Genomic DNA, 19,364 nt, shown 5'->3' with positions numbered 1-19,364 from the left:
GTCTAGGAAGCCGGAAACCCGCCAGTTGACCTCAACCTCAAAATAACTAAATAGGTTTTTTTTCAATTTTTTTAATAATTTGGACTCGAAGGGAATTGCTGTAGTGAACTCGTTGTCGTGATGATCAATTGAAAGGGGAATGCTGCGTTTTCTACAATTATACTGTGACCTCCGTAGTTTTGTGTAATGATTTTCAAGACTCTGATACTACATGAGCAATGTGCAACGTACAAAAACATCTGAACAGAGAATGAAGCTAAAAAAAGATAAGGTGTTGGATATGTTATTGAAGGGCTCAGGGGGTTATAAGAGTAAATTGATAGTTTCCTTTGTTAGACCAAGAAAATAGTAATTAATTTGTCTTGAATTGAGGTTTGCTAATGCACTTTGTCGTGATTCGGACTGGAACAATGATATTCATAACGAAAAATATTTTTCGTAGTCCCTTACCGAAGATCTCATCCTCTCGGCCCCCTTCATCCTTTATTTCTATGGCAGAATAGAGGATCTTATAAGTCTCGCACCGAGGCCTTTCAAGGGCGAGTGTTTGTAAGTTACAGTTACACAGTAGGATTTGAGACCAAGATTAGGATGTTATTAATCGTTTTTGTTGTTATGCATTGAGAGAAAGCTATCCACAGGATACGGTTCAGTTTTCAAAGATGTAAAGAGGACTAAACCAGGTTTCGCAATTGGTTTTCTGTGAGAACGGAGAGGGATCAGCCGTCTTAAGCACAACCTCGTTCCCAGGGCCTTTTCCCTTAGTTGGGGGTGGAGTTAAAGGTGGGGGGGAGGGGTGTCGGGTAAATTTTATTGTGGCACAACAAACATCTTCCGAAACCCCCTCCCCCCTTTCCTTTCCGATGATAAAAAATGACCGGTGCCAAAGTTAGTTCCAGGCCTCTTTCTAGTTTATATCTGACATCACTACACAATCATTAATGAATACTTCACATTTCCTTTTAAGAGATTGACGAGTTGTGAGTCTGACTTAAATTAAAAAACCTCTGTTGGATTTTCGTTTTCTCATGGAAATTCCATAGGAAAATTGATTGCTTGACGAGGGAATTCCGCATTCAATTGCACGCAAAAACCATATCGCACAAATTGTATAATTGAGTAGAAAAAATAAAAAAATAACAAAAAACAATAAAACAGCGTTACTTATAGTTGTTATGTATACGTGACTGCGATACGATATCACTTAGCTTCGTTTTCAACTCGCAATTCCACGCTAAATACATCGCTTCGTTAACTAATCAGATAGCGAGATTTAATTCAATGATGCGAATCTAAAGGGAATTAATTTGTTTTCAGTGAAAATCTAGAGATGTTTAAGGATCTTAGCGTTGCGGCTGGGGTGATGGTCAAGTTATTTTATCTTTGCTATGAGAGGAAAAGGTTCGCTATTACTTACCATTTTTAAATGCTCATTTAACTTGAATCACCTTCTACAAAGTTCTTTAGTTCTAAAATAAGTTTAAAAAATAAAGGCCTAATTATTGTTAACGAATCCGTAAGTTTAATGAGTATGACTGGGATGGAACGTTTTCTGTTACAGCATCATAACCAAAGTCATATTCAGTCTCAACGGATCCCTCTTCAACAAAAGAAGCAGCGCCAGTTTCTGTAATTCCAATCCCATGATCTGCACGTGCACAGCTACTACCTCCTCCTCTAATCATCATCACAGATCTATCACTATCACTCCAGTCACACCAGAAGCCGATCTTGTCGGCACTTTGGATATTTCCATTGCACTTAGCCTGTTGAAACCCATCTGTTGACTTGTACTGTCCGCCATATTGAACCGTACAGTTTCCAAGACACTGATCAATAGCCCAAACTTTGACATTTCTAAAGTCGCAATAACTTGTAATTTTCGATCGGAATGTTTGTCCTCCCAAACAGTTACCTGTGGTCTGTAACAGAGGAGTGTGACTGGAGTCGTCACTGCGCGTGATCTTTATTTCTTTGCCGCTGACCGACCAAAAGGCTGTTGAGATCATATCATTGTTCACTGAGGGGTTGTTTGTCGCTCCAATAGCAGCTTTCTGGTCATACCACCAGTTGCCATTGTTGCGCATCCAATTCTTGCTATCATTATTCGAGAATCGAGCTATAAGGGTCCATCCTTTAAGACTTGCCGTGATATCACAATAAATCTAACAATACATTGCAAATACATTAAAATCAAGAAGAGGATAGTTATCATTTGGTTATAAGTTGGTTAGGAAACTGATATCATCTCTTAATAGGTTTGAAGTACTCTGATAGCTTTAAAACCATTCTAATAGTTAGAATCGAAACAGTAACGGGGATGCTAATCGTAACACTTCACTCACTGGGAGGGAGGGGTGAGATAGGGATGATGTGAAGGAAAGTAGGATGGCACCTCTTCAGATTAGGAATATTTTTTTCTCTTGCGCATGCTCAGAATCTTTCCTTAGTTCAAATAAGTACTTTTTTTTAATTGCCATCTCGATTGTGCTTTTGACTGGAAACCAAACAGATGCGACCCATTAAAAAAGCAATACTTCCTTGTTGGTATGTTGCAAGAAATGTTCTCGGCGAGAAAATATATGTTCAGTAGTCTATGATGTCGCGTGTGAAGCTAAATTAGCGTTCATTAACCTTTCTTTTTATCAGTAAGTTAAAATAAAATCCTCACCATATTTTAACTTCTTATTTCGCTAGAAAAAGTTCCCTTACGGAGAGGGAACAAAAAGCGACACAAAGGAAAACAAACACACTCACAAACACACAAAAAAAAAAGTTCTAAAGAAATTTTTATATATTCTGAGAGAGGAATGATGTCATCACACTCATAGGATATCTCAAACAAGAGCCGCCATTACGACAGCCTGTCATGAGACATCCCTAAAAAGGCAAACATGTATTGTCGTTTAACAGGCATATTCAATTAACAAAATAGAGTACAACTCCTCCTGTTCAGCTGCAGTTGTTTGCATGTATGCAACCACTCGATAAATCTTGGAAATCTCAAACCAATATGCATGAAAGTGCGATGCTCCTTTACAATTGAAAATAACAACTTCTTTCTTCTTGAACGTGTTAAGAAAAAATAAAACAAAGAAACGAAATAAAAAACAAAAACAAGGGAAAAAACAATAACAAAACTATACCTTGAGCATCATAGAGAAAGTGAAGCCTTTTTTATCATAAAACTGGGCATTTCCGTCGAGGATCCCATGCTTGTTCAGTTCACAAGTTCCTTTATCGTCCTTTTCGGATGGTTCTTCGAAGTTTGTTGAAGTACACCAGGAGTTTTTGAGGCATGAAAGACTGCATGATATTTGAGTGGGAGATCGAAACTGTTTGACAGCAGGACCATTAAGGCGTTTATTCTCCTTAGTGGTGAATAACGCTGAACGAGAATGCGTCAAGTCTTCTTCAACAAAAAGGATGGTGGGTCCTTGAAATGGTAAGAGGAAGAAACTTTCCTTGACCGCCATTTCTAAAACAGATCATTAACTTAGTGGGATCGTTGACGTAGGTGTCAGTTTTATTGGAAGTTGAAACAGTACAACACCATTGGTCAATTCTTAATTATGGACGTTGAACAAATTTAAAGAGAGAGGCCACATGCGGTAATCTAATAAAAGAATATTTGCTAGCTTTCTGTGTAAGATAGAATCGACGTATCCTGTGTAACCGAGATCTTAAAGAACAAGTCCAGGCGAGATGTAAAGTGAACTACAATTAACTGATTTCTCTGCCATCGAGTCAGGAGAGTAAGAAAACCAGAAGCCCGATCATTTGCCCCCGAATAAATCCTGCTATTTTGAACAATTTGACGAGAAACTTCTGGCCTGGCCTGATCTCGCTCGCTAATCTAGCCTCCCCTTTCACTTTCATATCAAATTTGCACCGTTCAAATGTGGAACAAATGGTCTCGCACGACTGATAGAAAGGAAAAAGAGATAACAAAGCCCAAAGTATATGTGCACGATCCTTCGCAGTAAAGCACTATTTAAGCAATAGTGAAAATCAGACCTGAAAAAAATTTAGGCCTGTACGGGATTCGAACCACTGACCTCTGCGATACTAGTGCAGCGCTTTACCAATTGAGCTAACAAGCCAACTGGGAGCAGGCCATCAAATTAATTCGACATAAACCCGTAGATGATAAATTTAAAGCCCAAAGTTTTAAAAATATGTTAAGATATCATCTCGGCTCGGAGATTTTTAAAGTTTAAAGTCTTCAAATTACAGCCTATTTATTCCCATCGTACACCAATAAAATTTCGTAAAACTAAGAAAAGTTATGGGTTCAACTAAGGATTTTTTAGTTTGGCTGCTAGAACTTTGAATTTTTCCATAAACATTTAAATTTACCAGCTGGTTTTAAAAATCATGTTGATCCAGAAAATACACAATTGTCTTTGGATGCCTTAATTTGATATTCCAGAAGAGAAGAGAGAAAGTGAATCTGATGACTTCAAGAAAAAATAGGTCCGCAGTGCGTACATATGTGGCTTACGAAATTGAGCTGCTTTCTAGTGTCTGATGTCTTATTGAGTTTCTATTAGAAGAGCTAATATTTGATTACAGTTAGATAGCTTTCAATAGTGTTCCTGTTCGTCGATAAAATAAGAGACCTGGCATACAATAGTCCTGAAATGTTCATTTTAAAGATGAGGGTTAATTGCCAAACTTTGTCATGGAGGTCTTACATAGTGGCCAAATAGATTTAGTCCTGATTTTGTTTACGTAAGAAAATGGAATCGAGTTCTGAAGTTTGTAAGTCGATTGTCCTTTCCAAGGGAAGTGATGTGAAACTAACTCTAAGGAAGCATTTCATATGAATATCTTTGGCATTTTTTGAATCAGCACATAAGAACAGAATTTTCCAGAAGGGCCAAGACGTTTGGAAAATGATGAAAAAGTACACTAGAAGCCATTGGAGGCTTGATTTGGTTTTAATGTGTGATCAATTTTGGACAATACATACATATTAAGTAACACAAGGCTAAGTGGAGATTTCTATTATCCATTAGGGTACAAAATTCTATTTTCAGTTAATTGAGAGAAAAATGTTTACTTTAATTATTATAATCGGGTTTTGTGGGACTGTATTTTAAATAAAGAACACAGAAAAATTTAGTTGAGGTGGGTGACCGCCTCCCAGTTAGCTCAATGGATAGAGCGCTGGACTGTTGTGCCGGGGGTCGAAGGTTCAAACCCCGGCCAGACCAACACTCAAAGTCTTAGAAGAAGTGAGAAGAATATGCTACCTTTCTATAACATTAAGAAATGGTTAGATACTTTAGTCTTCTCGGATAGGGACGAATAAATGGAGGTCCCGTCTCCTGCAGGGTTAGGGGTAGGAGACGTTAATTACCCACGCACGAGATTACTGTGTGATGACTGTCCTCCCCTGGGGTGGGATGGGTAAGGTGAGATCGTTACATGGACTGAAGCGGCTGCCAGAGACGTCTGGTAATGCTGACCTCCAATCTCAACCTTATCATTGTTGGGTGGAAATTGGCCCTGAAAAGCCCCCATGGGGAATGGTCAACTAACATATGTATGCATGTGGATATGGGGTTGCAAATGGAAGAATGTGGGGAAGAAAGATAGGTGTAACATTACATTGAAACTGGTAATACTCTTTAACCCAACAAAATTCACAATTTGACTTGGACGTTTTATTTAAAAGAAAGTTTAATAGAGATAAGTGTCACCATAATAGGTTTCAGGAACAGTAATAAGAGACATAAATCAAACACAACAGTCAGTTCAATGTACAGGCAAGCGCATGATGGTATCATATGATTTAATGTACCAGAATCTTTCAAGTTTTTTTCTTATTAATATTCTTATTTCATGCCAGTGTGTTTCCCAAATTCGAGCTATGTGGAGACAATATGAAATGAAAAGGTGAACTTGACATCGTCATGTAAATGGTCAACTTGACATGCTATCAAAATTTGTCCTTCAGATAAACTCTTACACAGGAAAGCACATGCTTTCATAAAACATACTTTTTGATCAATTATGCCTTTAATAAGCTGGTATTGAATTCGTCAGAAAGATCCCCACAAGATGCTGACGGCCAGTGTTGGTAAAATGCTAATTCTAAGGGTGGTTTTCATTTGTCCGAAGAAAACGATTTCTTAAACTTGCTCCCTCACCGTCCCAGACCCTCTAGATTTTAGGGCAAGACCAGATACGAGCTATTGAAGCTAAAAATTGGTAACAGGCAATCACCATAAATCGTTGCTATATTTGAATCGTGTCGATGAAAAGAGAAACAGTCTTGATTTGTCATATTGAGTTCCCCTATATGTCAAAGTACACAGTTTTTGTTTTTTATTCATTTATCATATTATCTATTTATTCCTCTAATTATTCATTTGTATATGCCAATCAAATAAACTATTGCTCGATATAGCTTCACCAATTTCTCGATCAAATATAGAGTGAATTTATTAAACACATTCTCCTTTGACATCACTCACCAATCGTTAATGAATACCTCATTCTTTTTTTTGAAAAGATGAGTTGAGTCTGATTTAAAATAACTCTACTGACAATGAAATTGTGGAAAAATTCAGTGACAGTTTGTTTTTTTTTGTTTATATATTTTTGTTTGTGTGTTTTTTTGGTTTTTACTTTTGCTTTTCGCGGTCCTCGCCTTCCTCGGGGACCTCAGCTCCATTTCTTACTCGGGGGACCTGGGACACAGACTTTCTCAGACGGCTGACAAAAAGATGCTGGTTGCATTTGCCTGATTTGTTTGATGATCTCACTTCGTACGTCTTCCATTGTCAAAGATTTGTTACTGTCTGGTGTCAAACTGCGGCAAAATTTTATGCTTGTTTTATAGGAGACTACATAAAAGGACGATTTTTTTTTAAAAAGTTATTATTGAGGATGAATACCACTACCCTTCATAAGAAAAAGAAAGGAGGTAAACTGCCACTGTCCACTTTCAATCAATTTAACTATCAAGTGATGAATATTTGTTTAGACCGGGAACAGGTTTTGCAATGTTTTTTTTTTTTTTTTTCCACGGGGTTAATCCCAGAATTACGGGGAACAAGTAAAATCAGAGCTTGTGTTTTTGTGGTTGCTGTAAACGTTATTCTCAAACTCGTTCAGATTAAAAAGATGTCGGTGGGAGGCTTCTAAATAATGCAAATATTTGTGGATGGCAGTTAATTATCCTCTTCGATGATGGGCAAAGCCGAATGTTAAAAAATGAGGGAAGATAATTTTCAACTTGTTGATCGTTTATTGTCTTGATGCGGCAACTTGACCACAGAATGCTCAACATGTATTAGCACCCATGAGTTTATGTTTTTTCATTTGAAAAAAGGATACAGAATCTTGGGAGAAAATGGAAAAAGATCAGTATTTTGTATAAGCATGGTATGATAATTTAAGCTTTATTTAAGGAGGACTTATGGAAATACGGAAAACCTCTCTGCAGTCTCAATACTAATGGCCGTTCCCTGAAATGTTGAAGACTGAATAGGAAATATCTCCTCAATTGCATTTTATAATGGTGACATGTCGTCGCCGCTAAAACGTCATGCCTGCTCTGCTTTTGATCCTTAAATGTTTTTTCAAAATCTTTACTTGTACTATGGCAAATCCAAATTGAGCACTCTAACTAGGATGAGTCATTGCTCTGCAATTGCGCATGCTCGCTAGTGTACTCTAGTTTGAGCACTCTGGCATGGCTTAGACGATACCACAAAGGTTGGATCGTTTGGGGTGACCGTCTCGGTTCTCCCCCATCCTAGCATTAGCACTGCACTGATGAGGCCCAGAAGGCCGAAACAGTACTGTCTGCAGTTAGATATAGCTCTTTGGCATACAAAGCTTTGCTTTCATGTCCAAATTGAGCACTCTAACTAGGATGAGTCATTGCTCTGCAATTGCGCATGCTCGCTAGTGTACTCTAGTTTGAGCACTCTGGCATGGCTTAGACGATACCACAAAGGTTGGATCGTTTGGGGTGACCGTCTCGGTTCTCCCCCATCCTAGCATTAGCACTGCACTGATGAGGCCCAGAAGGCCGAAACAGTACTGTCTGCAGTTAGTTATATATATATATATATATATATATATATATATATATATATATATATATATATATATATATTATTATATACTTATATATACTTATATAAAGCTCATCACCTTAGTTGTGATTTGAGCACTCTCGCATGGCAACATGTCTGCACTTGGTCCCACAAGTGTAGCGCCCAGGCAATGGTTTATTCCAGAGCTTGGCCCAGTGTCTGCACTGCACTGATGAGACCCACATAGGTCGAAACAGTGTGCACTGTCTGCAGTTATATATATATATATATATTATATACTTAATATATATATATAAATATTAAGTTTTGGTAAGGGTTCATTCATAACAAACCACCTAAGTTACATGATAAAAGTGCTAATGCACCTGGGCCTTATCAGTGCAGTGCTGGTGCTAGGATGGGGGAGAACGTAGAGGGTCACCCCAAACGACCCAACATTTGTGGTATCGTCTAAGCCATGCCAGAATGCTCAAACTAGAATAAACTAGTGAACATGCAAAATTTAAACAGCAATGACTCATCCTAGGTAGAGTGCTCAATTTGGACATGAAAGCAAAGCTTTGTCTGCCAAAGAGCTATATCTAACTGCAGACAGAACTTTTTTTTTTTTTAAATATACAAGCCTGGAGACCAGGCGATTTTATTTCGTCCATGATATCTATTTACAATTCTAATTGATTAAAGTATTCGAATTCAATTATGAGTTACTTAGGTACTTACAGGTCTCAATAAACTAATGATTTTTTCTCTTATAGGTGGCACGAACAGAGCACGGGCTACAACAGCCTGGAGTAAGCGTCCACCTGTAAGAGGTAACAAAGTTCTATTTACAATTTTACTAGTTTTCTATTTACAAAAAGTTTTGTCCCGACCATGTGGGGCGCAAACAGCGCACGGGCCTGTAGCCCGGAGTAAGCACCCTTTATGGGCGAGGTTTAACAATTTTAATTATATACAAAAGTTCAGGGGGGAGCAGGAGAGGGGAAAAAGACAGGTTTATGCTCGTCTCTTAGATCATTCTTTCGGTCATCTCGCCGTTCATCCCTTCCCTCGTCTCGCCTTTCATCTCTTCGCTCGTCTTTTCTTCCAGAGTCCTTTTGTCGCTCGTCGCGTCCCTCAGAGGGTTGTATCCTTTCTTCCTTCGTTTGCTTCTTTCGCTCTTCGTCTTGTTTACGTTTGTCTTCCTTTTCGCGTTTTTCCTTCATGCATTTCAGTCATTCATCCCGCTCCTTTTTCTTCTGTTCCTCTGTTTTCTCTACCTTCGCACCGGCATCAATATTTGCGCTGAAGAGAACGAACGGGCAGCTGTCAATGAGATGTTCGTCTGACAAACAAACTGAACATTTAGCCCCTTCCTCGCAATCTTCGGAGCGGTGGCCAGGGCGCTCACAATTAAAGCAACGAACTGTTGAGCATTCTCTGGCCAGGTGGCTCTCATCACCGCAGTTTCTGCACGATTTAGGCTGGTTCGGGTACCAGATACGTATCATCTCACCGGCCACGCGGATAGTATTTGGAATCTTGTGAGCGGTATTCATTCCGGCCGTTCGCACTCCGTTTTCGATATGTTGCGCGACCAGAGCACGGCGGAAGCTGAGGACACACCATAGTGGCTAAAGCGGCCAATTAAGGCCGTATCCGGCAGCTCCGCTGGCGCCTCGTATATTTTCACAATTGCAAGACTGTTCTCGCAGTCGCCAAGAAAAGTCTTCAGCCCCTCGATCTCAACGTATGGGGTTTCAAAAGCAACCTCCTTCGCCACACGCGATACAAAAGAGACTACCCAGGACTTGTTGGAAATTTTCCTCTGGATTGTGGCGATTGAGTCAATGTCAAAGCCAGCGGGATCAAAGCCCTCCAAAATAGTCTGGGAGGTAACCAAGGTGTCCACGAAAAAAATACACTGACCGTCTTTGATGATCTTGGTTTGCCCTGAGCCCATAAATGGTACATCTGTAAAACGCACACACTGTTTGCAAGGAGTTTTAAGGCCTCCGGGACGTCAAGCTCGGACGATGTTGCCCAGGTTCCTACGGATTCTGCGAAATCGGTGGTACTGGTAAACTGCTCAATAACTTGGCTCTCCTGGCTTTCCATTATCAAAACTGAAAGAAAAAAGAGAATACTGATTTTCATAGGCTAAAAGGCCGAGAAGCTTTTTACTGTTTCGGCCTTCTGGGTCTCATCAGTGCAGTGCTGATGCTAGGATGGGGGAGAACCGAGAGGGTCACCCCGAACGACCCAATAAACTAGAATAAACTAGTGAGCATATATATATAGAAAAGGACGTTAATTATATATTGACCATCAATATAATATCTACGATATTGACTTTTCGATTAGTTCACAATATCTACTATTTTGATTTTTCGATTAGTTCACAAAACGTTCACAAAGTGGGAAACCCTGAACTGTCTGGGATTTTCTCGACAAATGAAAGTCATGCCCTTATATTCCCCCCCGGGGGGGGGGGGGGAGTTGGGTATGTGTCCTTTATTTAAATACCTAATTATAAGAGTTTTCTTACCCTCAAAATCCCGAAGATGTGCGATCCCATTCTAATAACTTTATTGGAATTGCAACATCAATTTAGTCAATCCAGTAGCGAAAATGCGACGCCATTCAGCAGCACATCCCCATAAGCATATCGTTAAGAAGTGCCCTCCCTCCCCTCCCTCCCCTCCTCGTTCATTTCCATTCGCTTGTTGATCGTGTCCATTCTCAAGAACAGGGCAAGTAGTACTAAAATTAAAATGATAGAAAGAACCGATGAGCTCTTTCTAAAAACATTTTCGGTACATTTAGCACGAGCTGTCTTTGTAGTGTTTATCATAGATATTCTCGCGACATTTAGGGTCTTCTGGTGCCTTTTTCCGCTGAAGATTTGCACTTCCCGTGTGACCACTATGGCTACATTTTCCTACTTATTTTTATCTTTTGTCGCGGCTAAGCTACTTGGAAACGTGATACGCTTAAACCGAGTGCAGGCCAGATACCTGCCAGTTGACATTAAATTCAGAGTAATTTTTTTAATATTTTCATTTAGACTCAAAGGGAGTTGTTGTATTGAACTTATTGTCGTGATGATTGATTGAAAAGGATAGCTGCGCTTTCCGTTGTCTACTGTGACCTGCCTTTTAAATTTTTTGCAATGAATCTCGAGTTAATTGATGTTACACAAAGAATGCGCGTCCAAATAGAGAATGAAGCTGAACAAAGACAAGGCGTTTTTAAGTATTTACATGGAGATGTTTTGAAGGGCCAGGGTCATGTGGATTAAAGAGGATATTGATAAATTTCCCTTGTTAGGGTAAGAAAACAACAATAAACTTTCCTGCATGCAGCAACCGAGGTTTGGTAATACACATTTCTGTCAGTGTTAATGAGATAACAGTGAACAAGATTTGGAATTGAGCAGTGATATTCTTAATGAAAAATGTTTTTTTGTAATTCCTCACCCAAGAGCTCGTCTTCACAACCCCCTTCCCCTTTTATTTTACGGCAGACTCAAGGATCTTTCAAGTCTCTTACCCAGCCTTTTCACGGCCAAGTGGTTGGATGTTGGTACGAGTTAGGATCTCATATCATCGATGAAAAGAGGAAAAGTTGGAAAAGGCCTCAAAAATTCAAAATTTGAGAAACAGGATATAAAGAAAATAAGGAAAAGAATAATGAAATGTGCTTTCTCACTTACTCGTTGCATCCTTAGCTTTTAAGTCAACATCTTTTTTTTGTTAAGTTCGGTTGACAGAATTTCTCTATTTAGTTAATTTTACCCCTCTCACGATGGCTGTATATCTTAGGTTTTAGACAAACCTTAAAATGGTTGAGAATGAAAACAGAACTGAACCAGGTCCCGCAACTTTGTTTCTCGTGAGGATGGAGGGGTGTCAGTCGTCTTTAAAAAAGTTCGAAGAAGGCGCTATAGAAAGCGGACTGCCAATGAGAGACGAGCATTTCATTGTGACACAACAAGATTCTTCCAAATCCCCCTCCCCCGCCCCCACAGCTCACTTTACTTTCCCAACCCAACTCCCTTTCGGCGTTAAAAAAACGACCGGCTCCTTAGCTATTGGTTCCAGACCTTCCACAGGTTTGCGGGACCATAGGATGTCTAATCAATTAACGGCTTCTGTTTCCTATTATCTCGATTGACAGGTTGGTAGAAAACTCGAGCATAATCTAGATTTTTTAGACTTCGTTCAAGCTTTTTAAATTCAATGATTATACACCAAGAGATAATCTCTGGATGACTTTCATGAGTTGCTCAAGACTTCTTTGTCTTACGTGGGCTTTTTGCATTGGTTTCTTTTTATTCTTATGTTACAACATCAATTTAGTCATCGAATTATTTTCTTTATGCTTCTTTAAACAAACGCGTAGTGCTCGAGCTCGATATAACTTCAGCAATTTCGTGATGAAATAAACGATCAAAACAATTAAAATATCTTGCATATTATATTTCTGACATCACTAAACAATCATCAGTGGATACTTCACATTTCCTGAAAAAGATGAATTGTGAGTTCGACCTAAAATCATTCCATTGGATACAATTTTCTCGAAAAGCTCTTATAGCATTTAGATTGTTTTCGGTGAGTATCTTAAGATATTAAAGCTTATAGCGTTGCGGCTGGGGTGATGGTCAAGTTATTTCATATCTACTCGGAGAGGAAAAAAGATGCGCGATTACTGACCACTTTAAGATATTCCTCAAACTTGGATTACAATGTGACATTAAATGAATAATTTCATCCTCTTAAAATTTCTTCGGATCTAAACTGAGTTAATTTGAAAAACGAAGGGCTGATTAATTTTAACGGATCCATGAATTTAACGAGTAGGACCGGGATGGATGTTTGAGCACCATGACCAATCATCAGTCTCATGGGTTCCGAGGTGAACAAAAGAAGCATCGCCAGTTTCTGTGATTCCAATTCCATGATCTGCACGTGCACAGCTTCCTCTCTTGACATTAAATTAATAATTTCATTCTCTGCAAAGTTCTTTAGCTCTAAACTAAGTTTGAAAAATGAAGAGCTGACTATTTTTAACGGATCCATAAGTTCAACGAGTAGAACTGGGATTGAGCGGTGTCTTTTTTAGCATTAGAACCAAAGTCATATTCAGACGCTCTGCCACCCTTTTCAACAAAAGAAGCAGCGTCAGTTTCTGTGATTCCAATCCCATGGTCTGCACGTGCACAGCTTCTTCCTCCTCCCCCAATCATCATCACTGATCCATCACCATCATCCCAGTCACACCAGAAGCCGATCTTGTCTGCACTTTGGATGTTTCCACTGCACTCAGCCTGTTGAAACCCATCTGTTGATTTGTATTGTCCACCATATTGAACCGTGCAACTTCCCAGACACTGATCACTGGCCCAGACTTTACCATTTCTAAAGTCGCCATAGCTACTGATTTTTGATCGGAATGTTTGTCCATCCAAACAGTTTCCTGTGGTCTGTAACAAAGGGGTGTGGCTGAGGTCGTCACTGCGCGTGATCTTTATTTCTCTTCCGCAGACCGACCAAAAGGCTGGCGAGATCATATCTTTGTTCTCTAAGGTGTTGTTTGTCACTCCATTTGCAATTTGCTGGTCATACCACCATTTTCCATCGTCACGCATCCAATTATTACTATCGCTGTTCGAGAATCGAGCTATGAGAGTCCAGCCGTTGTAGTCTGCAATGAAAGGACATTTCTCTCCTTTTCTGTTTTTGAAAACAAATTCAGGACAGTTTAAAATTATTTCTTCGTCTTTCTGGCATTGAAAGTGCACCTAAACCCAATTTTTTTTTCACTTGACGAAATAAGCATATTTTTAGGAGTATTTCTGTGCAATTTTTTTTTTTTTATTTGCTCAAATCTTCATTTTTCTGTGCCCAGTCAAAGTACGGAAAAATCGGCCGCCATCTTGGTTCACGACCGAGTTTGAAGAAGAATGGTTCTGGCGGGTAAAGTGACGTGAAAACGAAAACACGATAGTCTGCATTTCACACATTTTCGCTTGTTTGGGAAGGTTGTCGTCGATATTTTCCGAAATATGCCGACTTGGTGTGTTGTATGAGGAATGTATGAAGCGCGATACCCTCTTGCAAATTTTGGACGTTGCTACATCCTCCTACAACACACTCAGTCGGCATATTTTCGGACAATCGACTACAATCTCCCTAAACAAGTGAAAATATGCGAAATGTAGACTTTTGTGTTCTCGATATGACGTCACATAAATATAAATATTATAAATTATATTAAATTATAAATAATTTAGCAATGGACATCGACTGGGTGGCTCTTCTTGTCCACTGTTCCAGATCGAGTTGGAATTTGGAATGTTGGTGTTTTCGGAGGAAGGAAAACCGGAGGATCCGGAAAAAAGCCCTCGGAGCAAGGACGAGAACCAACAACAAACTCAACCCACATGTGACACCAGGTTTCGAGAATCGAACCCGGGCCACAGTGGTGGCAGGCGAGTGCTCTCATCCCTGCGCCATCCCTGCTCCCCATTATCCGCTTGAACTACTTCTCCTTAAACTCGGTCGCGAGCCAAGATGGCGACTGTTTTCTCTCATTTTGACTGGGCACAGAAAATCGAAGATTTGAGCAAATCAAAAAGTTTTTGCCAAGAAACACTGCAAAAACTACGCTTATTCCTTGAGCGAAAAAAAGTTTTTGGGCTTAGGTGCACTTTAATGAGCATATCGTAAAATATAGTTATCTTTTTCTTTTTCTAGCATTGAACGAATCTAGGAGAAATGGTCTCGCTCTTCTTCTCTTTTTCTTGGGCATGGCAGTAAAAAATGATATTTTTTTTCTAGTGACCACAGTGGAAAAATGATAACGGTGAGCCGTAAACTAGCCGAATTTTTTATCCGAAAGCCGTAGAAAACAAAAATAGTGGAGGAGGCATACTTTCGGTCTTACCGTTGGATGTCCGTCAGCCAGAAAGTTTGAAAATGTGTTGCTTTGATTGAACTTAGAATGCACTTCAATGAATTTTGTGGATTGATGTTGAGTTACACAAATATTTTACACCATTATCATCAAGGAGCGGAAAAGAAAACCTAAATTCGTACTCATCTCAGCTGCGAAAACGTGTTATAGGAGCGTTCAAATATCTTTGACCATACAGGATATCATTATCCCAAGGTTGATGTAGACTTCTGAAAGCAGCAAAGATATTGGCCTGAGTCAATGGATTTTAATATATGAAAATTATGCATGTGTTTTATGAATTGTATGAAAGAGTTCCTCGCAGTAATAAACCCTACTTATCTAGTAGGTGGAAATAAGGCCTATAAAAATCTTAAGGCCCGTATGGGATTTGGACGCACAACCTTTGCGATACCGTTGCATTGCTCTTGGCGAAGCACTGCTGGTGAAGCAGACAGTGATTTTTAGTTGTTGGAAAATGATATAACCTTGTTTTTTTTTTTAACCATACTTTTTGTTATTAATTGTTCTCGATCCTCGTTAAAGAATTTTTTTTAAGCTCTATACCGGAGGCCAAAAGCTTTTGACTTGGGATTTTTTTGATCAGTTAACCCGAGCCTATTTATTAAAGAAGAAATGATGAATTAAATTAAGCGAAACTCGTAGAGCGGAAATAACTAATAGCTTAATTAACAAACTGACTCTGAGTAGTGTGACTGACAGATTGAGAACAATGAAATAGAGCCCAACTTTATATTTACATTATATGTTTTATACATAATATGTTCGCCGTTTTCTATTCCCAGAAAATCCACTTTTACAGGAACAGCGAACAATGTACATGACAATGTACTAATAAAAACGAGTGCATTTTTTTTTTTTTATGTGACACAAGTGGAAAGTTATAACATAAGTGCAAATTCCAAACAGCGCGCGCGCTATCGAACTTCGCGTTGTGAAGGTAAACCCTATTTGTTCTTGATCTGTTAGTCACACTACTTAGAGTCACTATGTTAGTTAAGCTATAACTATTTACTCTCTCCGAATTTTTCATTCTTTTATTGGTAATTAGTTGCATAGTATATGGGGGTTTCAGAACAATTCTCCTCAGGGGGCTCAAAATAAAAAAAAAAAAATCTGATCTAAAAAATGTTCTCGAAAACTTTGAAAATACATCGAAAAAATTAAGATCAAATATCCAAAAATCCTGAAAAGTGAAAGCTATATTGAAAAATATTTTCAACAAAGTCGGAATCCAAAGACGCAGACTCACGAAAATTCAAAATGGCGGATCGAAAACCAGTTCAAACTGGTTCAAGCTTGTTTCTACTACTTGTTCCTATGAAAAAACACTTAAAGAAAAAGCAGGTATATAAAATATGAGTATGGAGAGTCCCAGATCACAAAATTGAAATATTCTTAAAGAGAAATTGCATATAGAAAATATGGACAAAACATATCTACATATAATAGAGGTATGAATAGAAACGAATTACAGAATATGACAAAAGAACAGCTCATTTACATAATCATGGATTTGAGACCTGTTCCAAAATATCAACCTAAACCAACACCAAGTAAACTTAAATTCGCTCCATCGTTCAATTATGTTAAACAGATGGTTCAAGCTTATGAAGAAAACATTATTGAACCACCTCTAGAGTTTGGAGATGATTGTAAACCAGTGCTTAAGCCTGTTCCTCTATCAAGAACAAGAATTGATGAAACAGGTAAAACTTTAAAAGTGTATACAAAATCATATGAAATAAACATAAAAAATGATAACGATCCATTTATTCAAATGCAGAGCACAAGATTGGCTATTGGTAAATACATTGAGAAGAGATTGAATGAAATGAAAGGTTTCAAATTCGTAGAGGCATTAAAGGTAACTCTTGAAAAGTTCTCGATGCTTGATAATTTTGAAGGCGAACTTGTAAGTACAACAGCATATTTCAATAGTAAACCTCAGACAATGAATGAGACAGAAATAGTAGAATCTTTGCAATCAACAGATCTAGAGCAAAATATATTAAATCGAATTGCACAGTGGATTTCAGAGAGATCTAGTTGGCGTATTCGATCACTTGATAGTCACTACCTAAATACTGTTCTATATAATCCACAAAAAAGGTTCATCTTATATTCAACTTCCACCAGAAAATGAATACCAATGCAATCCCAAATAACATGGAAAAGTATATGGCTTTCATGCATGGGAATCATTTTACTTTCATTGATAGATTTCAATTCATGTGCTCAAGTCTTGATAAAATAGTCAATGATATTCCCAAAGAGGCTTTTAAATACACATCAGAGAAATTTAAGAATAAAAAATTCGATCTTATTACTCAAAAAGGCGTTTATCCTTACGATTACATGGACAAGTTTGATAAATCTGATAAAACAGAACTGCCAACCAAAGATGAATTTTACAGCATATTAAACAACGAACATATCTCAGATGATAAATATAAACATGCTCAAAATGTATGGAATTTCTCAAAATCTAAGTTAAAAATAATGGGTGATTATCATGTTCTTTACCCTAAGTCTGACATATTGTTGTTAGCTGATGTGTTTGAGAATTTCAGGCAAATTTGTCTTCAATATTAAAAACTCGATCCTTGCCATTATTTCACAAGTCCTGGGTTATCTTGGAATGCTTTGCTAAAACTGACTGGCATTAAACTTGAATTAATGACTGACATGTCTCAATTCATTGAAAAAGGTTTGAGAGGAGGTACTAGTTATATTGCGAATCGATATGGAAAAGCGAGTAACAAATTCATGAAAGATTATAATGAGGATGAACTTTCGAAATATATGATGTACCTCGGTGCCAATAATGTATACAGCTGGGCTATGTCACAGTAACTTCCAACTGGAAGATTCAAATGGCTTTCACAAAAACAGCTGTATAAGACAAACCTTGGAGTTTATACTGAAGAAAGTAAAAAGGGATTAATATTAGAAGTCGATGTTGAATACCCAGACGAATTACATGATTTGCATAATGATTATCCGTTTGCACCGGAAAAGATCAAGGCCAAATACGGTCCTGTTAAAACGCAGACTGCAGACTGCATACTGTGCAGACTGTCATTTTTTTGTACTTTTCACTTTTTTTAAATGTGATTTTCACCTTTTCCTTGCTCTATTGAAAACGCTGGAACATGTACAGATTCCAGTTTTTGGACACCACATAACACAGTTTCATGAGGTTATTTCGAGCTCAGGTTACCTAGCAACAATTTGGCTCAGAGTTATCGAGCACGGGGTGAGTTGGATGTCGACGAGGGAAGGTTGTGTTTGCGTTTGCCCTTGCGTTGAGATAAATTTCAGCTTTGTCATATACTTTTGTTGACTCTTTGATTCTGCATTGAAGATGGAACCCAGTGACTGATTTAGAGGTAAGAAATGGGCTGCTTGGACGAAGCAATCAATTACCAGGATCTTCACAACACGACCTAAAGAAACAGGCTTGTAGGGATGAACTTGTAGTTTACTTGTCTTTTTCCTCCCACAATATATATATATATATATATATATATATATATATATATATATAAAACCAAAATAGCGGAATGAGATCATCATTTACTAAAAAGTGCTCAATAGCAGGGCTAGAGCTATGGATAATTATACCTCAAGATTTAGGTTACTTGAACTTTTACTGAAACTCTGAGTTTCATGCCTCTTGCGAAGCAATCGAAAAAGGAAATTTCATTGGTCTCTGTGACACCGCTTTTAAAATGCGTTACAGGAACCACTTGTGTTCATTCCGAAACGAACGTTACAGGCATGCTACTGAACTTAGCAAATATATATGGAGTCTTAAAGATAAGGACACTAAGTTTAATATTAAGTGGCGCACGGTGAAACAAGCTAGCTCGTATTCCAATGTAGCTAAAAGATGCAATTTGTGTTTGTGGGAAAAATATTTTATCATTTGTAAACCGCAGATGGCAAGTTTAAACAAAAGAAATGAGCTGACATCAGGTTGCAGACATGTCAGGAAATTCCTGTTAAAGAACGTAACGTTACGATAGCGCGTGCAGTATGTTGCGCGCGCATGTACACATTGTTTTGTCTTTTAAATTTTGGTGGATTGTAACCGTTATTTCTGGCGTCTGCACAGTCTGCATGGTCTGCAGTCTGCAGTCTGCAGTCTGTAGTCTGCATTTTAACATGACCGGTGAAACAAGACATGTTGTCAACGTATGGTAAACAAATAGCTGAAAAATTCAGTATACCAACAGGTCTTGTATGAAAATTGATCCCAATGTTATCAAATAAAGAGAAATACGTTCTACATTACCGAAATATTCTTTTATATCTCAAACT

General features: G+C 38.3%; 2 protein-coding genes across 3 annotated transcripts in view; both read right to left on the bottom strand.

Annotated features, from left to right (window-relative positions):
* Positions 1-863: 863 nt before the first annotated feature.
* LOC148740039 (uncharacterized) lies at positions 864-3,476 on the bottom strand. Its single transcript, XM_088749632.1, has 2 exons — positions 3,147-3,476; positions 864-2,165 (listed from the first exon to the last, which is right to left on the bottom strand). Exons 1-2 carry the CDS (start codon positions 3,474-3,476, stop codon positions 1,506-1,508), a joined length of 990 nt encoding a protein of 329 aa, XP_088605758.1. The 3' UTR covers positions 864-1,505.
* A 9,041-nt stretch (positions 3,477-12,517) lies between these two features.
* Positions 12,518-19,364, bottom strand: part of LOC111346197 (uncharacterized) — an 82,115-nt gene continuing 75,268 nt past the window's right edge. For both annotated transcript variants that reach the window (XM_088748112.1, XM_022953501.2), the window contains exon 2: positions 12,518-13,766. In XM_088748112.1, the coding sequence (XP_088604238.1) occupies positions 13,129-13,710 (582 nt within the window). In that variant the 5' untranslated portion in view covers positions 13,711-13,766 and the 3' untranslated portion in view covers positions 12,518-13,128. The remainder of the gene's footprint in view (positions 13,767-19,364) is intronic.

The sequence above is a fragment of the Stylophora pistillata genome, chromosome 2 (assembly GCF_964205215.1).
Source record: "Stylophora pistillata chromosome 2, jaStyPist1.2, whole genome shotgun sequence".
NCBI lineage: Eukaryota > Metazoa > Cnidaria > Anthozoa > Scleractinia > Pocilloporidae > Stylophora > Stylophora pistillata.
This window is presented reverse-complemented; position numbering and strand designations above follow the sequence as displayed.

Bases quoted from the DNA above. Each gene is read 5' to 3' on its own strand.
- LOC148740039 (XM_088749632.1), bottom strand. From the start codon at position 3,476: ATGGCGGTCAAGGAAAGTTTCTTCCTCTTACCATTTCAAGGACCCACC. The intron at 2,166-3,146 runs GTATAGTTTTGT...ATGTATTGTTAG, and splicing joins CTTTCTCTATGATGCTCAAG to ATTTATTGTGATATCACGGC.